Source organism: Centroberyx affinis, unplaced genomic scaffold, assembly GCF_046629955.1.
Source record: "Centroberyx affinis isolate AG114_WGS23_722 - 3 ecotype Tasmania unplaced genomic scaffold, CSIRO-AGI_Caff_v1 ptg000207l_1, whole genome shotgun sequence".
NCBI classification, from domain to species: Eukaryota; Metazoa; Chordata; class Actinopteri; order Beryciformes; family Berycidae; genus Centroberyx; species Centroberyx affinis.
The window spans coordinates 20,993-37,148 of record NW_027278899.1 but is presented as its reverse complement, the minus strand read 5'-3'; the positions used below and the strand labels follow the sequence as shown (position 1 = coordinate 37,148).

The 16,156-nt window shown below is 44.6% G+C and overlaps 1 protein-coding gene across 1 annotated transcript in view; it reads right to left on the bottom strand.

The window, feature by feature from the left end:
• The window catches only part of LOC139661440 (endothelin-converting enzyme-like 1), a 28,690-nt gene that overhangs the window by 9,555 nt on the left and 2,979 nt on the right, over positions 1 to 16,156 (bottom strand). Inside the window, exons 5-8 of the mRNA XM_071539860.1 lie at positions 14,644 to 14,768; positions 3,524 to 3,746; positions 921 to 1,019; positions 274 to 348 (exon numbers count right to left, since the gene is read on the bottom strand). Of these exons, the coding sequence (XP_071395961.1) occupies positions 274 to 348; positions 921 to 1,019; positions 3,524 to 3,746; positions 14,644 to 14,768 (522 nt within the window). The remainder of the gene's footprint in view (positions 1 to 273; positions 349 to 920; positions 1,020 to 3,523; positions 3,747 to 14,643; positions 14,769 to 16,156) is intronic.

Genomic DNA, 16,156 nt, shown 5'->3' with positions numbered 1-16,156 from the left:
ATATGTGAATTAGAGCTGGCTTGGGTGCTCAAGTCTTCAATGTGTCTTGGGTTCATTTACTGGATGTCACGTGTTTTTGCTCTATCTGAATGCAATCCGATCACAGATGCATGGCATTGGCAATGCCAGGCGGAAAGGGGGTCTAGAGGCAGAGAGAGGCAAACACGCAGCGAGACAGCGGGAAGTGGATTTTGTGTGTGCGCAGGTGCTTGTGTGTGGTGAGGAGGATTGTGAAAGGACAGGACGGAGGGAAATAAGAGGCTTATGACTCACCCCGTACTCTTGATCTATGAGCTCAGGTTTGAGCAGGAAATCTGGATAGCCTGTCATCACCATCATGTGCTGCAGCTGGGGGAGAGAAGAGAGGAAGTTGAGGAGAGGCAGAATAGCAGAAAGGTTGAGACAAACAATCATCATACAGTGTGGATACACAACTAAAGCTTTTGCACTCACATGCTGCACCACCCGCCATGCACATGCAGTAACCAGTAACCCCCCCACAAACACTCATGTGCTTACCCCCGTACACATACCCATGTACACAACCATCCTAACACACACACAACACAAGATCAACTAATCAAGCAAACCAGTGTAATAGGATTACAGGGGAGCACTTTATATTCAACACAGCCCTCTAAAAGGATTATAACTTCAGATTGTTAAAGTATTAGAAGAGATATCTCCCACTGCAGACCCTAAACCAGCACCAGAGAGAGACCCGGATTAGACGATCCTCAGTTCTCAATGTCAAGCCCTTGATGTATTCTATCACACACTTTCATCTAACCAAGTAATCAATCAACCCCGGAAAGAAAAGAATCGGGGGGAAAAAAAGAAGAATTAAGTCCTTTTAAAATACTAATCGGATCTGGCAGTGAGTCATGGATGTGGTGCAGAAGCGGAGCTGGGCTTCAAACCTTGGCTCTGGCAGCCTCCTTGGTGGTTTCGTCCATCCAGTCCAGCTCGTGCAGCCGGAGGTCCAGGGAGTGCTTTATGTCCTCCACCAGCTCCTGTACCTGTGGGGGTGGGAGCGCAGGGTTAATGCGGCATTCATATCATATCGGAAGTGTTCATGTGTTTAACTAGTCGGAATGCCCACATCCAATATGAACATTGGTGGATTCGCTGCAGTGTTTGCTGCCTGTGATGACGCACGGTGTGAGATAACGGTGCCCACAACAAATTCCCACGTCCTACTTGTAATTACCACTAGGAGGCTGACAAACATTTATTCATGGTAAATCCGACATGGCGTGAATGTGGCATAAGGCTATGTCTATTAGATGATAGCTGAATCCCAATGTATTGGGGAATGCCCCCCCTGCACACTTGAAAAACACATTTCTTAGTTGAAACCAAGTCAGCAAGGGTTTGTCATCCAGAACATTGGACATTGGGATTTAGCCTTCATGAAGGGTTTGTGAAGAGTTTTGGACCACCAGTTATACATTCATTCACAGTGGCCAGTCATATGTGAGTGACCTACCCAGCCACCAATGAAACCATGATCACCGAGGCTGTCTTTTGAATGTCTTCAAATTTCAGCAAGTCCCAGAGAGGGAAAGAAAATGCCTTTAAGTAATCCAAGGACAATGTTATAAAATTTACTCAGGGCGAACATTCATTAACTTTTAGGAACCTGCTTAGGGTGCTACCTGGGGTGATCATTTTCAGTACTACTTTTTGCCTCACTAATCCATTTCACTAATGATTTTTATGTGAATGAAAAAAAATCTTTTGTGAGTTTCAAAATAATATGTTTGCTCCAAGTGGCAAGAGCTTCTCATTTGGCCCGGTTGCCATAAAAAAAATCCTCAAGAATCTCAAAGTCTGCTTGAAACAGGTCGTATTGCCAAGAGAGGGAATGCAAAAAACAGGGACAGGAGGAAGGATAGAAGAAGAGCCTACTTCCCATTTTAGAAGCACCCTCTTGTCTGTTCTTTTATAAATCAGAAAGGCTCCAATAGCTCGAAGCGTTACTGAAATTTACACTCAGTAACTTATTAGTATCTTAATTGGAACTTCAGGAACTTGGGAACTTAAGTTCCAATTAAGGTACAGACAGAGTAATTAGCGCCCAATACCTATCCAATGCTGTCAGACTTACATTTTATAGTCCTGGGCATTGATAGAATGGGGATTTAGAAGTTGGCAAGAGAAGAATCAAGGCAACTCTGTGGAAGACAAAGTGATCGAGGTGGACTGGGAGAGTAAGAGAAGAAGAGAGTGTAAAGGGGAGATGATGAAGGGCTTAAAGAAGGAGTACGGGGTCATGGGGGTTTGAAATCCCATTGGAAACCATATCCCCTTATCCCAGAGTAGACATGAGACTGAGATAAGAATACATAGAGAAAAAAAAAGGGATAAGAGGAAAAGATGGGAAAGGCTTAAGATGAGAGTGAGAGGGACCAAAGGTGATGGAAGGGATGAGGTGAGGGGCTTGAGAACGACTGACCTAGGCAAAGAGCAAAGTAGAAAAAAAGAGGCAGATAGAGTATTTTGATTGACATGGCTGGAATTCCCAAATCCCAGTGCATTGACTCGATCAAAATCATCAAACCATATAAAAAAAACAGACCCCCTTCCTCCCCCAAGGAGCCAAAGAAAATGATGAACCACAAAAAAAGAAAGAGGGATATAGAAAATCTAAACCATCTTAACTCTCAATGAACAAATATCAGAAGAAATATATTTGAAGTGATTCCATGTAGCAGTGTCATGTATAAATCTGTCCCATGGCTTCGATTCTAGGTCAGTTTTGTGCCTTTTTATCTTTCTGTCTTGAGGACTGTTTGATTTCACATTCTGTCCAAGTATCTGATGCATCAAATTAGAGAAGCTGAATGGAAATGGCAAATTTTCTCAATATTGCATAAACGTTGTGATGGAAACACATTTAAATGATAGGTTTGGCAGATACAGCCCACAAATGATTCAATCTCACTGCAAATTTACTACTAAAAATCTAAAAGAGAATCTCACTGTCATTCCAATGTACAAGTCTCCATCATGGTAGTGTCACCATTAGTTTGTGTATCTTTTTTATTGCCCAACTTGCCCAATACTGATTGACTACATTTTTCTAGTGTATTCCAAATTTCAAAAGTTTGCTTCAAATTCACTGGGCAGTTGGGTGGAAACATGGCTACCATCTAATAATAACAAAAAGGTCCTTCTCTCCTTTGAACAGGACAAAAGGATCCATCCATCCATCTGTCAACTATGCACCCACTCATTTACCTATGAAGCCACACATCCATCATTTCTCCATGCATTCATTGAGCATCCATTCCTTCATCATTTCTCCATCCATCCATCCATCCAGCATCCATTCCTCCATCATTTCTCCATCCATCCATCCATCCATCCATCCATTCCTTTATCCGTCCATCATTCCTCCATTGTCCATCATTCTTCCATCATCCCTCATTCCTTTATCATCCATCATCCATAACTCCTCCATCAGTCATCATTCCTCCACCCCTCCACTGCGCGCCCCCCCCCCCCCCCCCCACCAGACCTTGGCCTTGCTCTGTGAGGAGAAGTGCTGCTGGACGAACAGGGCTCCCAGGGCCATGCCGAAGTGTTTGTTGGCCTGGGTGAGGCAGAGCCTGCCCAGCTCCAGCTGCCGCTCGGTGCCGTCGATCTCCCGGGAAAACTCGTGGATGGTGCTGCGGAAGGCGGTGGACAGATGCTCGCTGAGCGCCGCCACGATGCGCCACAGCATGTAGTTGTGGAGGACCCTGGGAAGGGGGAGGGAAGAGGAGGGACGGGTAAATGGCTTCGTCACAGACTTTCATCTCGACTCATCTTTAGTCATCCAGGATTGGTTAGCTAAGCATGCGGTCACTCGTTCAGCAGCGCCCTGCTACACAGTCATACAGTTAGAAACATATAGTATACTGTAGGGTTAGACCACTATGGGTTTTTTCACGACCGATATTGATGTTTTTGGATTGAAGACAAGGCTCACTCAACATAGTGTAGACGTCAGTATTAGTATGGAGCATCAGACCCAACAATCTACCTGGGACACTTGGATGATCTTGGTGTCTTATGTTCTCATCACTTAACAGGTAAGTTCACCAATGGGACAATCTCCCCAAAACATGGTGTACTCCTTTAAATAGTTCTTTACAGCACCATAAAGGATCTACGTAGAACCATTTGAGCATGGTGCTATATAGAACCATTCTAAAAGGGTTCATTAAAGCACCAAACAGGCTTCTGCTATGGTACAAACCTAAAGAACCCTTTTCTGGTGCTGTATAAAATCCTTTTTGTAAGAGCGCACCACACTTCCTCTCGAGCTCTCTTGCGAGAACGGCACGTATCGTGTCTAACTGTAATCTCGTTCTATCTGGCCCCGAGTTCTCTCTTCCCATCTGCCCTCTGAGCCCCTCGAGAGACCGAAAAGTACAAGGAAAAAACCAAGGGAGAGACAGTGATGGAGAGCGAATGGTGAAGAGTCAATAGGGCAAAGCAGTTAAAAAGAAAGACTCCCACCAATCCAGTGTGACTCACAGAGAGGGGTGAGGAAGAAGTCAAGGAAGAGGAGAGAAAATGGAACATCCATTCATGTATTCCAGCTGCGTCTTCCCCCCCCTCCAGACAGTAAAATGAGGCGCTGGTGTGTCCTCGCGGCCCCCACCGGGTGCACAGGTCCCTCCTGCCCCGCGGGGACAAATGCCCCCCCTCCCTCCCCCTCTCCTACTGCGAGGCTCCACGTGAACCACGATGTTGTTGTTTTCCCGAGTTCTATATTGTCCCTGCGCATATTAAATCAAAAGTGCCTTGGCAACAGCACCCCGGGGTCCCGCCAACAAAGCACTTCTGAAGTGAATTTAATTGACAAAGGAAAGAGCGAGAGGAAGAAAAGGGGGAGAGGGAGGGAGGGGCGAATGAACGAGAGGCTCAGGTGGCGTCCTTGTTCATTTGTACTCTGTCTACCAATCAACATGTGTTACAGGTGTGGGGGCTTTGCTTGACTTAGCTTGTGTGTGTGTGTGTGTGTGTGTGTGTGCGCGCGACATTGCTGTTTCCTGTCACCTGCTTAGTCTATTTGCTGCAGATGAATTGCTTGAACGAACACAGCTGGAGAGGTGTGTGTTTATGTTTGCCTATATGCGTGTATGCATGTGTGTGTGCATGTTTACGTGTGTGTGTGTGCCTGCCTCTATAATTATGGTCAATTACAGCATTTCTCGGTGTGTGTGCATACATTGTCACAGGTTGTGTTTGTTTGTGTGTGTGTGTGTGTGTGTGTGTGTGTGTGTGTGTTTGCCTTGTCTCTGTGTGGGCTTGTGTAGTCACGGAGTCACGGCGGAGCTAAATGAAAGGAGAGGGCTTGTTGGTGAGAGTGCGCTGTACAGATCAAGCAGTGCAAGTCTGAATCACAGGAGAGCGGAGTGAAGGCTCATTAGCTGAATGGAGTTTAATGGGCCTCGTTAGAAAGATAAAAAGACATTGTCCCCGCGCTCTGCATCAACACATTACCACAGGTAATGGACCTTAGGTGAGGGAGGGGGGGCTTCCTCCATCCCAGACCCCACTAGAGTTAGCAAACCTTCAGACAGGAGGTGAGGTGAATGAGTCATGAGTTTGATCACTGTTTGATAATGTGGAATCAGGCTTTGATGCCACCACTTGCAACAGACCCAGACATTATGATTAGTGGTTGTGGTTGACATCTTTCCTTTTTCGAATAAATGATATATCATAAAGCTCGGGGTAATCACACACCGCTACATTGAGCTCTTCGTCCATCTTGGAAAAAAATGTACAAAAGTCTGATTGGCTTTCGCTTTTCTGTGTCAGACAAATTTCTCACTCTAGCTCACGTTGAAGAATGCACAAAATGAAACCCTTAGGTCCATTGATGGGTGGGAATCTGACGGTTTTTCTTTTTCTACTTTTTTGCCTGCCGGCCACGTTCATGTTCATTGTTTTTTTTTCTGTTGTCTTTTATGAATTGTTTCTGCATGATGCTTTTGTATTGCAGCACCCCCACGAAAATGAAATGCTTTATCTCAGGGGGCTTATCCCGCCATTGAAATAAACTTCTTTTAAAGTTGAAAATTTTCCCATTGTATCAAATTTGTGCCGCCTGCAGCCAAGTCGAGTCCATCTCGCTCCATTCACCTAGCTCCACTGACTGCATGCATGACAAGGACTCAGTGTTTCCGAGTGTTCTATTCTTGTCAGGGTGGGAAAGCCTCTGAAACAGCATTTAGATCATCATTAGACAATAAAACTCTCTACTGCAAATCATACTAGTGAAATTCTTTTAGGTGGGTTAGCAGCTCCTTCAGGCAGAGTGAGGAAGCTCCATCATATTGGAGGCAGACGACACCGAATGGCTATGGGTATCCGAGTTTTAATAAAGGTTGGTACACACACACATTATGCCCACAAATAAACAGAAAATCCCACACACAAGTATACACACTCATATAACAGCTTTCACCCACACACAGAAAATCATACACACAAACTCATGGACCTTCATTGTGTGTGTGACCCCCGCAGGAATTGAACCCCTGACCCACTGACCTATACATGAATACACACACACACAGAAATACACATGTATAAATACATACATATATAAGGACATATATAAAGGACATATTTAAAGACAAACATGCAAAAACACACTCAAAGGGAGACACACTCACACGCTCACCTAGAGAACAGCCTTCCAATCACACACACCAGCTTTCCACACACACACACACACACACACACCCTCGAGAGGAGCTTGAGCGACGGAGGAACGGCGGGAGCAGACGGAGAGAGAGAGTGACGGCGAGGGAGGAGTGTGAGAGAGACGCCGGTGTTGTCATTATGCTTTCCCCTTCATTGGAGGCCTGCTCATCTGGCTAATGGGATTGGCTGCAGTCATCTCAGCTCGGAGCGTGGGGACCGTACCCACACACACACACACACACACACACACACACACACACTCGATCTATTATAGAGCGAGGAGAGAGAAGGGGGATGGAGAAAGAAAAAAGATGGAGAGAGGATGAAGAGATGGATGGACAGAGGATGGGAGTGCCACTGCTCTTGTCAATAGACTTGTATGTTGTATGTTGTGCAAACACTCGATGATGGACGGAGGTGAGGGAGGGATGAATAAAGGAGAGAGATGCCACTGCTCTGTCAATAAACTCTTAATGGGGGGAGGTATGTATTTCCAATGATGGAGGGAGGAGAGAATGTATAGAGAGACGGATGGAGAGAGATGGATAGATCCATTTGTCAGCCTCATACCACAGAGACCCCGGAAGGGAGGAGGAGGAGAGGAAATGAAAGGAAAGGATAGAGAGAAAAAGAGAGGTGGAAAGGCGTGGTTCAAGAACAGGAAGAAGGGGTTTGGAAGATCGACGGATGGCTAGATGGATGGATGGAAGGAGAGATGGATGATAATGTCATTTGGGCTTTCAACGCATGGAAGGAAAGAGGCAAGGGAGGGATGAAAGAAGAGGAGGAGAAAGGGTGGGAGGGAGAAAGGAAAGGACGGAAGGAAGGACAGAGGTAAGAAGGAAGGAAGGAAATGAAATCGGAGGGATGGAAAGTAGGGAAGGAACATAACAAAGAAAGGGAGGAAGGACAGAGGCAGGAAGGAAGGAGGGAGGGAAAGGATGGAAAGGAGGAAAGGACATAGGAAGGGAGAGAAGGGAAGAAAGGATGAAGGACAGAGGAAAGAAGGAAGGAAATGAGGAAGGAAGCAAAAAAAAGGAGGGAACGAATGGAGCAAGGGAAGGAATAAGGAAGGACAGGAAGGGAGGAACGAAGGAAGGAGAGAAGGGAAAGAATGGATGAATGGAACGGAAAGGAAGGAAGGTAAGGAGGAGAGAAGGGAAGGAAGCAAGGTGGGGAGGACCGAGGGAAAGAAGCAAGCGAGGAAGGGAGGAAAGGACGGGAGCAAGAGAAGGAAGAAGGGAGGACAAGAACGGAGGAGGGAGGGAGGGGAAGAAATTCATGAAGCAAAGGACTTAAGGAGGAAGGAGTGGATGGGAGCAAGGGAGGAAGGAGTGAAGGAAGCGAGGGAGGGAAGGAAGAAGAACCATCTCTCCATCCTGTCATCCGGAATCCCACAACTGATTAGTAGGCGGATGATGTACCTGTGTGTGTGTGTGTGTGTGTGTGTGCGTGTGTGTGTGTGTTTTCGAAACTTGTCTGTCACCTTTTCACCTCTCAGAGTGTAAATGCACAGTGTGTCCATTTTGAAAGGCGTGTGTGTGTGTGTGTGTGTGTGTGTGTGTGGTTAAACGGTGTGAGTGATAGCATCCTGTAGGGTGGACAGTGTTGATACAAAAGAGTATTTCTATGGTCCATTAGTGACCTTTCCAGGGAACAAGCCCTCCTCTCTGTCTGCTCAGCTGGAGAATGACACAGCGGGCGAACACCTCTGTCGTGACCCCTGACCTCCATTGCATAGGGCCAACAAATGGGACAGAGTGTGTGTGTGTGTGTGGGAGGGAGGGAGGAAGGGGAGTAAGGCTTGAAAACAGCAGGACTGGAGTGACGCTGTAGGAAACATTCTGCTCTCCACATCCCCCAACAGGAAAACAAAAAAACCCAACCAGAATTGGCCGGTTACTTCCAGTTCCTCTACTTTCAGACAGTCCTGGACGGAGGAGCGGTTAGGTAACTGTGGCGCCCGTAGAGTTGTTTCAAATTTCCAACCAGCAGGAAGAGAGTGAGTGTTAAGGGGCGGTCACACCTGAATTCACCCATTGTTTTCTCTTCTTTCATCGCAATGAAAAAAAGACATGACATATGCTTTGTGTAAGGTGGGCATTTCGAACTAGTAGCAGAGGACATCGCTAGAATATAGCTACCATGGTTTCTACAATAAGTTCAACTTTGTCAACAACCTTGCATCAATCTTTATTCATTGTTGTAGTAGCTGGTCAAGTAGCTAACTGACTATCATTCCACTGATTCTATATTGCGTGACCTTGGTATTATAAGGTATTTATAAGGTATTTGTCAAAACTGAGTTAGTCGCATGAACCTATTCTGTGAGTGCCTGACATGACATATGTGTGGTGTTATTTTTTGAAAATAATGATTTTTGAGTCTGCCATTTCTAAAACAAAAGGACCCATCTCCATTTAACTCAATGGATGCTGAAAACTTTGAAGCTCAATATCTCAGAACTATCCTGAAGGCAGATAGAACCTTATAATTCTAAGCTCACGACTGTTTGATTAGCAAGTTAATGTAGCTAAGTAGCAATCAATCAACTCTGATACTATGCTATGTGGTTAGCAAGCTAATGTTAACTGTAGGCTACCTTTGTTTCTCTTCTTTATTGAGCACTTCTGTAGGCTATATTACAATCGGAAAACCATCTATATACCATCTATATTATATAACATTATGGATTCCTCCATGTTGGATTTTTTTCCTCAGAAGTCAACATGGTCTAACAAGTGTTTGGCTGACTGAGTGAATTTGCAGATCAAAGTTTACCACATTTGAACTCTGTGCAAAGTGTGAAATCAGTTCGCAGCCAGAAGTGATTGTTTTCCTTCATCCTTTGCATGGTTTTCAGTTGACGTGAATGGGAAGCAAAGTTAATTCCCACATAGGTTCCTGCTAGTGTAGCCGCGCCTTTTAGGTGCTTGCAGACAGCAGGCGGTTCCTGCGGTTTTCGCCCGCTGTCTGCAAGCGCCTTCACTTATTACTTCACATTCCTTCACTTATTACTACCTGGAAGCAGTGATTTGTTACGCTACTCATTACATTTCTGTTACACCCCCTAAATTGGTGATTGCATCCTCTTTTACTTTCAAAAATCAGGATAACTCACTTCCCTCTCCTGCAAATGATCAGAAACCAAACAGCGTAGATGTCCAATGTTCTTGGACAAAATCAACTTCTACCAGGAGAATAGAAACTTTTCCACCATTTGTCATCTAAACTAGCAGAGTGTGAGATAATGATGACTAATTATGAGGAAAACAAATCAGATGCATGGCGGTGGGATATAGTTTTTGGATAATTCAACTTCAATCTCATATGTAGAGACGGTGATAACAAAAGTAACAATTTATTTGTTTTGACTGGCAACTGTATTATCATTACTGAAAGTGAAATACTCATTCATTACACTACGCATTACTGGGGAAAGCAATTATATTACTGTAACCCATTAGCACCCAACATTGCTTTTCTGCAAGTGGAGGAGGGAAGGTTGTTCAGACAGGATTCTGCACATATAGTTTCAAACTCCAAGTGTTGTCCCAGTGTGGGTGCTAACTTCAGTTTGCTTGTGTGTGTGTGTGTGTGTGTGTGTGTGTGTGTGTGTGTGTGCGTGCGTGCGTTTGCTTGCAACAAGCTGTGTAATTGGCAAATAACAGGGAGCGGTGCAGAGATCCCTTGCTGTGAGGAACCACGGCATTTTTGACCAAGTTCTCATCAGCTATGCAAATGAGCAACACCCCTCAGGAAATGGCAGAGCTAGGAGAGCCCATCAGTGTGTGTGTGTATGTGTGTGTGTGTGTGTGTGTGTGTGTGTGTGTGCGTGTGCTCACAGGAAGTAGCAATGCTAACCCTTGTTTAAATCCAGATAATGAACTTCTTGGGAGACAGAAACTGGAGCCAGACCGAGGCAGAGAACAGGTGGGGGGGGGGGGGGGAGATGGAGACGCGAAAAGAGAGATGAGAGTGGCAACAGACAAGAGGGGAAAGAACAGGTGAGTAGGAGGAAGACAGGAGGGAGAGAAGTGACAGAAGCAGAGATGGAGAGGGAAAGAGGGAGAGATATATAAGATGGAGAGGTGGGAGAGCGGAGAGGTGTCAGGGGACCCAGGCAGAATTGGAAGAAAGGGAAGATTATCACGAAAAAGTTCAGGAGCAGAGAAGGAGCGAGGGAGGAGGGGGGGAGGAGGAGGAGGAGGAGGAGAGGGAGACAGATGGAGAGAGTCAGGGAGCAGGGGATGGAGGAGAGAAGAGTTTGGTGACGGGAGGACGAAAGAGAGAGAGAGAGAGAGCGAGAAGTGAAGAGGAACTGAGTCAGAAAGTTGGAGACAGGGAGAGAGGGAGTAGACTGATATATGGAGCCGATATTGGCAAATTGGATATTGGCCAATGTGTGTAATCCACCTCTGATATGATGAATATGATGCAGTTTGTTGTTATTATTATTATTATTATATGGGGTTTCAATGGAGAGTTTTAGTGTCCCATGATGGTCTAAATGCTGTTTCAGAGGTTTTTCCACCCTGACAGGAATATACAATTCTGCGGGGAAAAACACTAAAGAATTTGGCATGGAAATGGTCAAATTTAAAGCTACACTATACAAAATATTAATGTAAAAATACACGTCTTATCATTCTAAATCACAAAGTGGGGCTGCAACAGAGAAGAACAGAGACCTCTTCACCACCTCCACCCCACCAGACACTAAGAAGAAGACATTTTCTCAGCTGACATAATGATTTCTGGGTAATGAAGTCCTCAAAATTCAAACAGTTACCTCTTGCTGCCATTTGGAGCCACCAACGTGCAAAATTGCCTGGTGCAGCTTTAAAGATATTGAACATCTGCACAAAATGCTCTCTATCAGCAGCTTCAAACCGGAAATTATCAGTATTATCGGCCTTCAAAAACCCATATCGCTCAAACCCTCGAGCTGAGCGAGTGAGCTGGTGATGGAAAAAAAGCAGGAGGGGATGACAAGATGTTAGAAAGACACAGGTGGAGGGAAGATGGGAACAAAAGACAGAGAGAGAGAGAGAGAGAGAGAGAATGATTGAATCCCATAGCGAGGAATCTATTACTAAAGCCATCAGGGGGGGGGATGGATGGATGGACAAGCACCTCAATGGAGAAGAGGTAAACAACCAGCGAAGAGACAGAGCAGCCTGAGGAGGAGTGTAACCAGGCTGATGGATGGGGACGGTGGCGATGGTAACCGTATTATTGCACAGGGGATTATGGATTTGCCGGCCATATCACCTAATGATACTACCTGGCATCTTCAAATTGCACTCCGACTCCAACGTGCGTGCATGGCGGTGTGTTCTTATTATAAAGTCTATCCCACAAAGAATGCAGGGGAGCGGTATAGGAGACCAGATAAGAGAGAGGGGAGGAATACAGAAAGGAGCATTTTGCCGTGGAAAAATGGAGAGCAGAGCAGATAGTGGAGAAATTGATAGGAGAAAGAGATGTTGGCACTGATGGGAGCTGAGCTAATTCGTATCGTACCGGAGCACACGCTGCGAAAAAGATCCTATCGTTTGTTGTGGCTGATAAAAGTAAGTGGTGTAAAACGCACTAAAGGAGTTTGAAGAATGCAAGGAGAGAAGGGAAGATGTGAAGATGAAATGTGATCTTAACTTTGTTAAAAAGTAGTGAAAAAGTGATTTGGTTATAATTCACAGGAGGTAAAGACAGTGGTATGTAGCCAAAAAAAGCATGATTTCTTACTTATTTACATGCTAAAGAAAGGTCATTGGTTTAGATATACTCCAACCATTAATCGAATGACAATCTACTGATAATCCTTGCACTTGTTGATCAATTGCTTTCTGCAACAGGCCAAAGCAATTGATCAACAAGTGCAAGGATTATCAGTAGATTGTTTTCCTCATTCAACATAAAGCAGGAGGAAACACCGCAAAGTCTGTTCATTTATTGGTCATTTCTTCTCCTCTTTTCAGGTATGAAGTACTAAATTATGCTTCATATAACCAGAATTGAATAATATTATTTGTGTGTAAACATGTGTGAGTCTAGCTAAGCAGGTTACTTGAATGTTTGTGTGAAATTTATACGAGTTGAGGCAGCTAGTTATATGTTAGCACTCCAGTTAGGAGCGCTACAAGGCTCCTGTATAGAACGCACATGGCAGCTCACAGTCAATGTGGCCAGTTGTTGTAATCAGTGTTGAAAGTGTAGAAAGTCGCCAGATGACGTCACATGATAATTTGCATATCAATATACACTATAAGGCTGCACTTGTTATGCATGCCACGGCGTAGCCCGTTTTAATATTAAGTGCTGACTCCGCCCACCCGGGCCAGTTTCGGTGTACGCCGGTAGCAATTACAAGTGGACCCTATCCTACAGTCCCTGCTCTCAGCAGAGAGAGGAGGGATATGCTGTGTGTGGGAAGCACTGTGATCATCAGACCTCTCTGGATTAGACAAGCAAGTAGAGCAAACCGGCATCAGCCATACCAATTTATTGCCAAATGCTTTGGGATTCAACACATTAACATTGCTTCCCATGGTCAGAAAAAGTCGCCAGATTTGTTGCTAGTCGCTTTCGAGAAATAAAGTCTCCAGGGGGGTCTGAAAAGTCAATAAGTCTAGCGACAAAGTCACCAAGTTGGCAACATTGGTCGTAACACTGGTGTGTGTGAGTTATGTGATGTAAGAGTATTGTTGTTTATGATACTGCTGATGTTTAACTTTAGAATTATTAGTAATAGCATAGCATGGAAATGTCATATTGGGATTGGTGAAACTGAAATTTATGTTAGGAAACAATTTAAAATGTCTTGTATTTTATTTTTACGTTCATCGAACAAAGCCACTGAGGTGGAAACAGAGCAGAGTCTCCCCTTTATCATCTCCACCATGGTCCCACTGGTTTACTGTAATTATGCCAGCCTCACAATTAATCTGACAACAAGATATTGATATTTAAAAATGCTACACATAGCAATCAATATGACCTTTTATTAAAAATCAGATATGAGCCAGTCAGTGGCGTCCACCTCTGATACGATGGATTTGATGCAGTTTGTCTTATTACATATAATTACTCAGTAACACACTGGTTGTCTATGGGAAGCCCTTAACCTGTCCTTATGACTATCAGAGCATGTAAGTACAGTATGGTGAGTTGGCAAGTGTGAAATGGGGAGTGGAGGTAATAAAATTACCACTGCAGAACGTAGCCACAACATCATGAGCTGGTAAGTCATGAAATTACCAAAAAGCCTGAACGGGTTACGCTGGTATAGAGCCAGACCCGCAGCCGGTCACAGATCAACCGGTCCAGCAGCCTGTCATACAGCCATACAGCCAGGCAGCGTGTGTATTGAAATGTTGAGCGGTGTTGTGTGTTGGTGTGTAGAGCACGGTGACTATTGGCGAGCTGTCAGTGCCTCTAACACATCCTGACACGAAGCAGCCCTCTACAGCCACCTCTGGAGTCTGTCAAGAAGAAGAGAGAATGTGTGTGTGTGTGTGTGTGTGTGGGGGTGGGGGTGGGGGGGTGGGAAGATGCGGGTGTGGATCAATAATAATCAGCTGCAGTAGCGCTGGAAGTTCACCCGGCAGTGACTTACCTCCGACACACACACATACACACACACACACACAAATGCACCCAAATACATGCACAGCAGCTCTCAAAAACAAATCCATAGACCCCTTGACACTGCATTGTTACCCAAACTGTAGTGACAGCCCGAAACCAAAGACACCACACACACACGCACACACACACACACACGCACACGCACTAAACAACTCAAACAAAAGCGCTTACACACGCTCAAAAAGTACGAACTCACGAATGCATGAGTCTCATTTCATTGATTTTCCATACACCTCAGTGCCCTCCGCTCACCCCCCCCCGCCCCATCCCTCTTCCATTTACCTCTTCGAAGTCGTCTTGATGATATCGGACACTTTCTGTATGTAGTCGGTGGCCAGCACTACTATCTCCTCGTCTTCTGAGAAGTTGTCGTGGAAGATTCTGTCCAGCAAGCGTTTCCAGTGAAGCTATGGGGAGGGAATGATAATGTTTTGGTTTTCAGAAGAGTCATGCGGTTTACTTTCTCAAAGAAAAAAAAAAACAGAAAAAAAAACAACCTCTCCCTCTGCCTCGTATCTGTCTGCGTGCAGCCTATCCCGAACAGCCTCGAGATTCCACTGCAGTTCATTTGCATTTACTTGGCATCTCCAGTCTGAACACGATTCATTTGGAAAACCTTGGAGGAAATCTTGACCACATACTGTGCAGCGAGAAGCGGCCGGTCAGAGATGAGTTCTAATATGGTCGCTTCCAACTTGAGCGTATACAAAAATATATAGAGTATATATGGGAAAAACAGACATTCAAAAGTTTGATTTCGCATTTAACTCCACCGTTTGCCGCTACAGTGCAAGTGCTGGTCTGTGGCAGATGATGGATTTGGACATGGATCGGTTCACTTTGGAGACATTTTCGTCATTTCATTCTGAGACGTTCACACTGACATGAAAAATGCCTTGCTGACTAATTCTCCATATCATAATGTGCAGCTATTTAACAATAAATACCAACAAATGTATATCAAAAATCTTCCTGGAAAACTGTAAACTGTCCCTAGGTGTACATAGAAATTCAACCAATAATCCCATCACATACACTACCAGTCAGAAGTCTGGACCCACCTGATTGAATGCATGTTTTTCATTTCATTCTCATCATTCAAGTTGATCCTATATATGAATTTCTTTCCAAAGCCTTTGCCTTTCCATCAAGGCAAAGGGCGGCTACTTTAAAGAATCTAAAATATGAGATAGTTCTGATTTGTTCAGCACTTTTCTGGTCACTGCACAATTCCATTAGTGTTATTTCATAGTGTTGATGTCTGTACTATTATTCTAAAATGTGGAAAAATGCGTATGTCCAAACGTTTGACTGGTAGTGTATATCCCACTCCATCATATAACCCAGCATATGTTGATATATGTTGAATTATGAAACCAATACACCCTTGAAATGCTGTTTCCTTGTGACTTTAAGTAGATTTCAACAATTAAATCAAATTCTAACTTCTATATTTCACATATATTTGTTTTGCATATACTCAAGGAGGGAGGACATTGCATCATTTGAGCAGCCGCCTCTCGCTGCACGGTATGTGGCCCAGATTTCCTCCCAAGGTTTCTCCCGGGCCGAGCTCAGACTCGAGCTGCGAGGAAATGCAAATGAATTGCAGCGACATGTCCGGTGCCATTTGGCAACTTTTCTCTCACTGTCTGTCCCTCTTTCCCTCTCTCTCTTTCACTCTATTCTATTCACGCTCACGTTCAGACGTTTCTCGTTTTCTTGGATGGAAAACTAAAAGCGGAGACTCTTTATAGCCTCTCTCTCGGTCCGTGCCCAGTTTCCATCTCTCCTC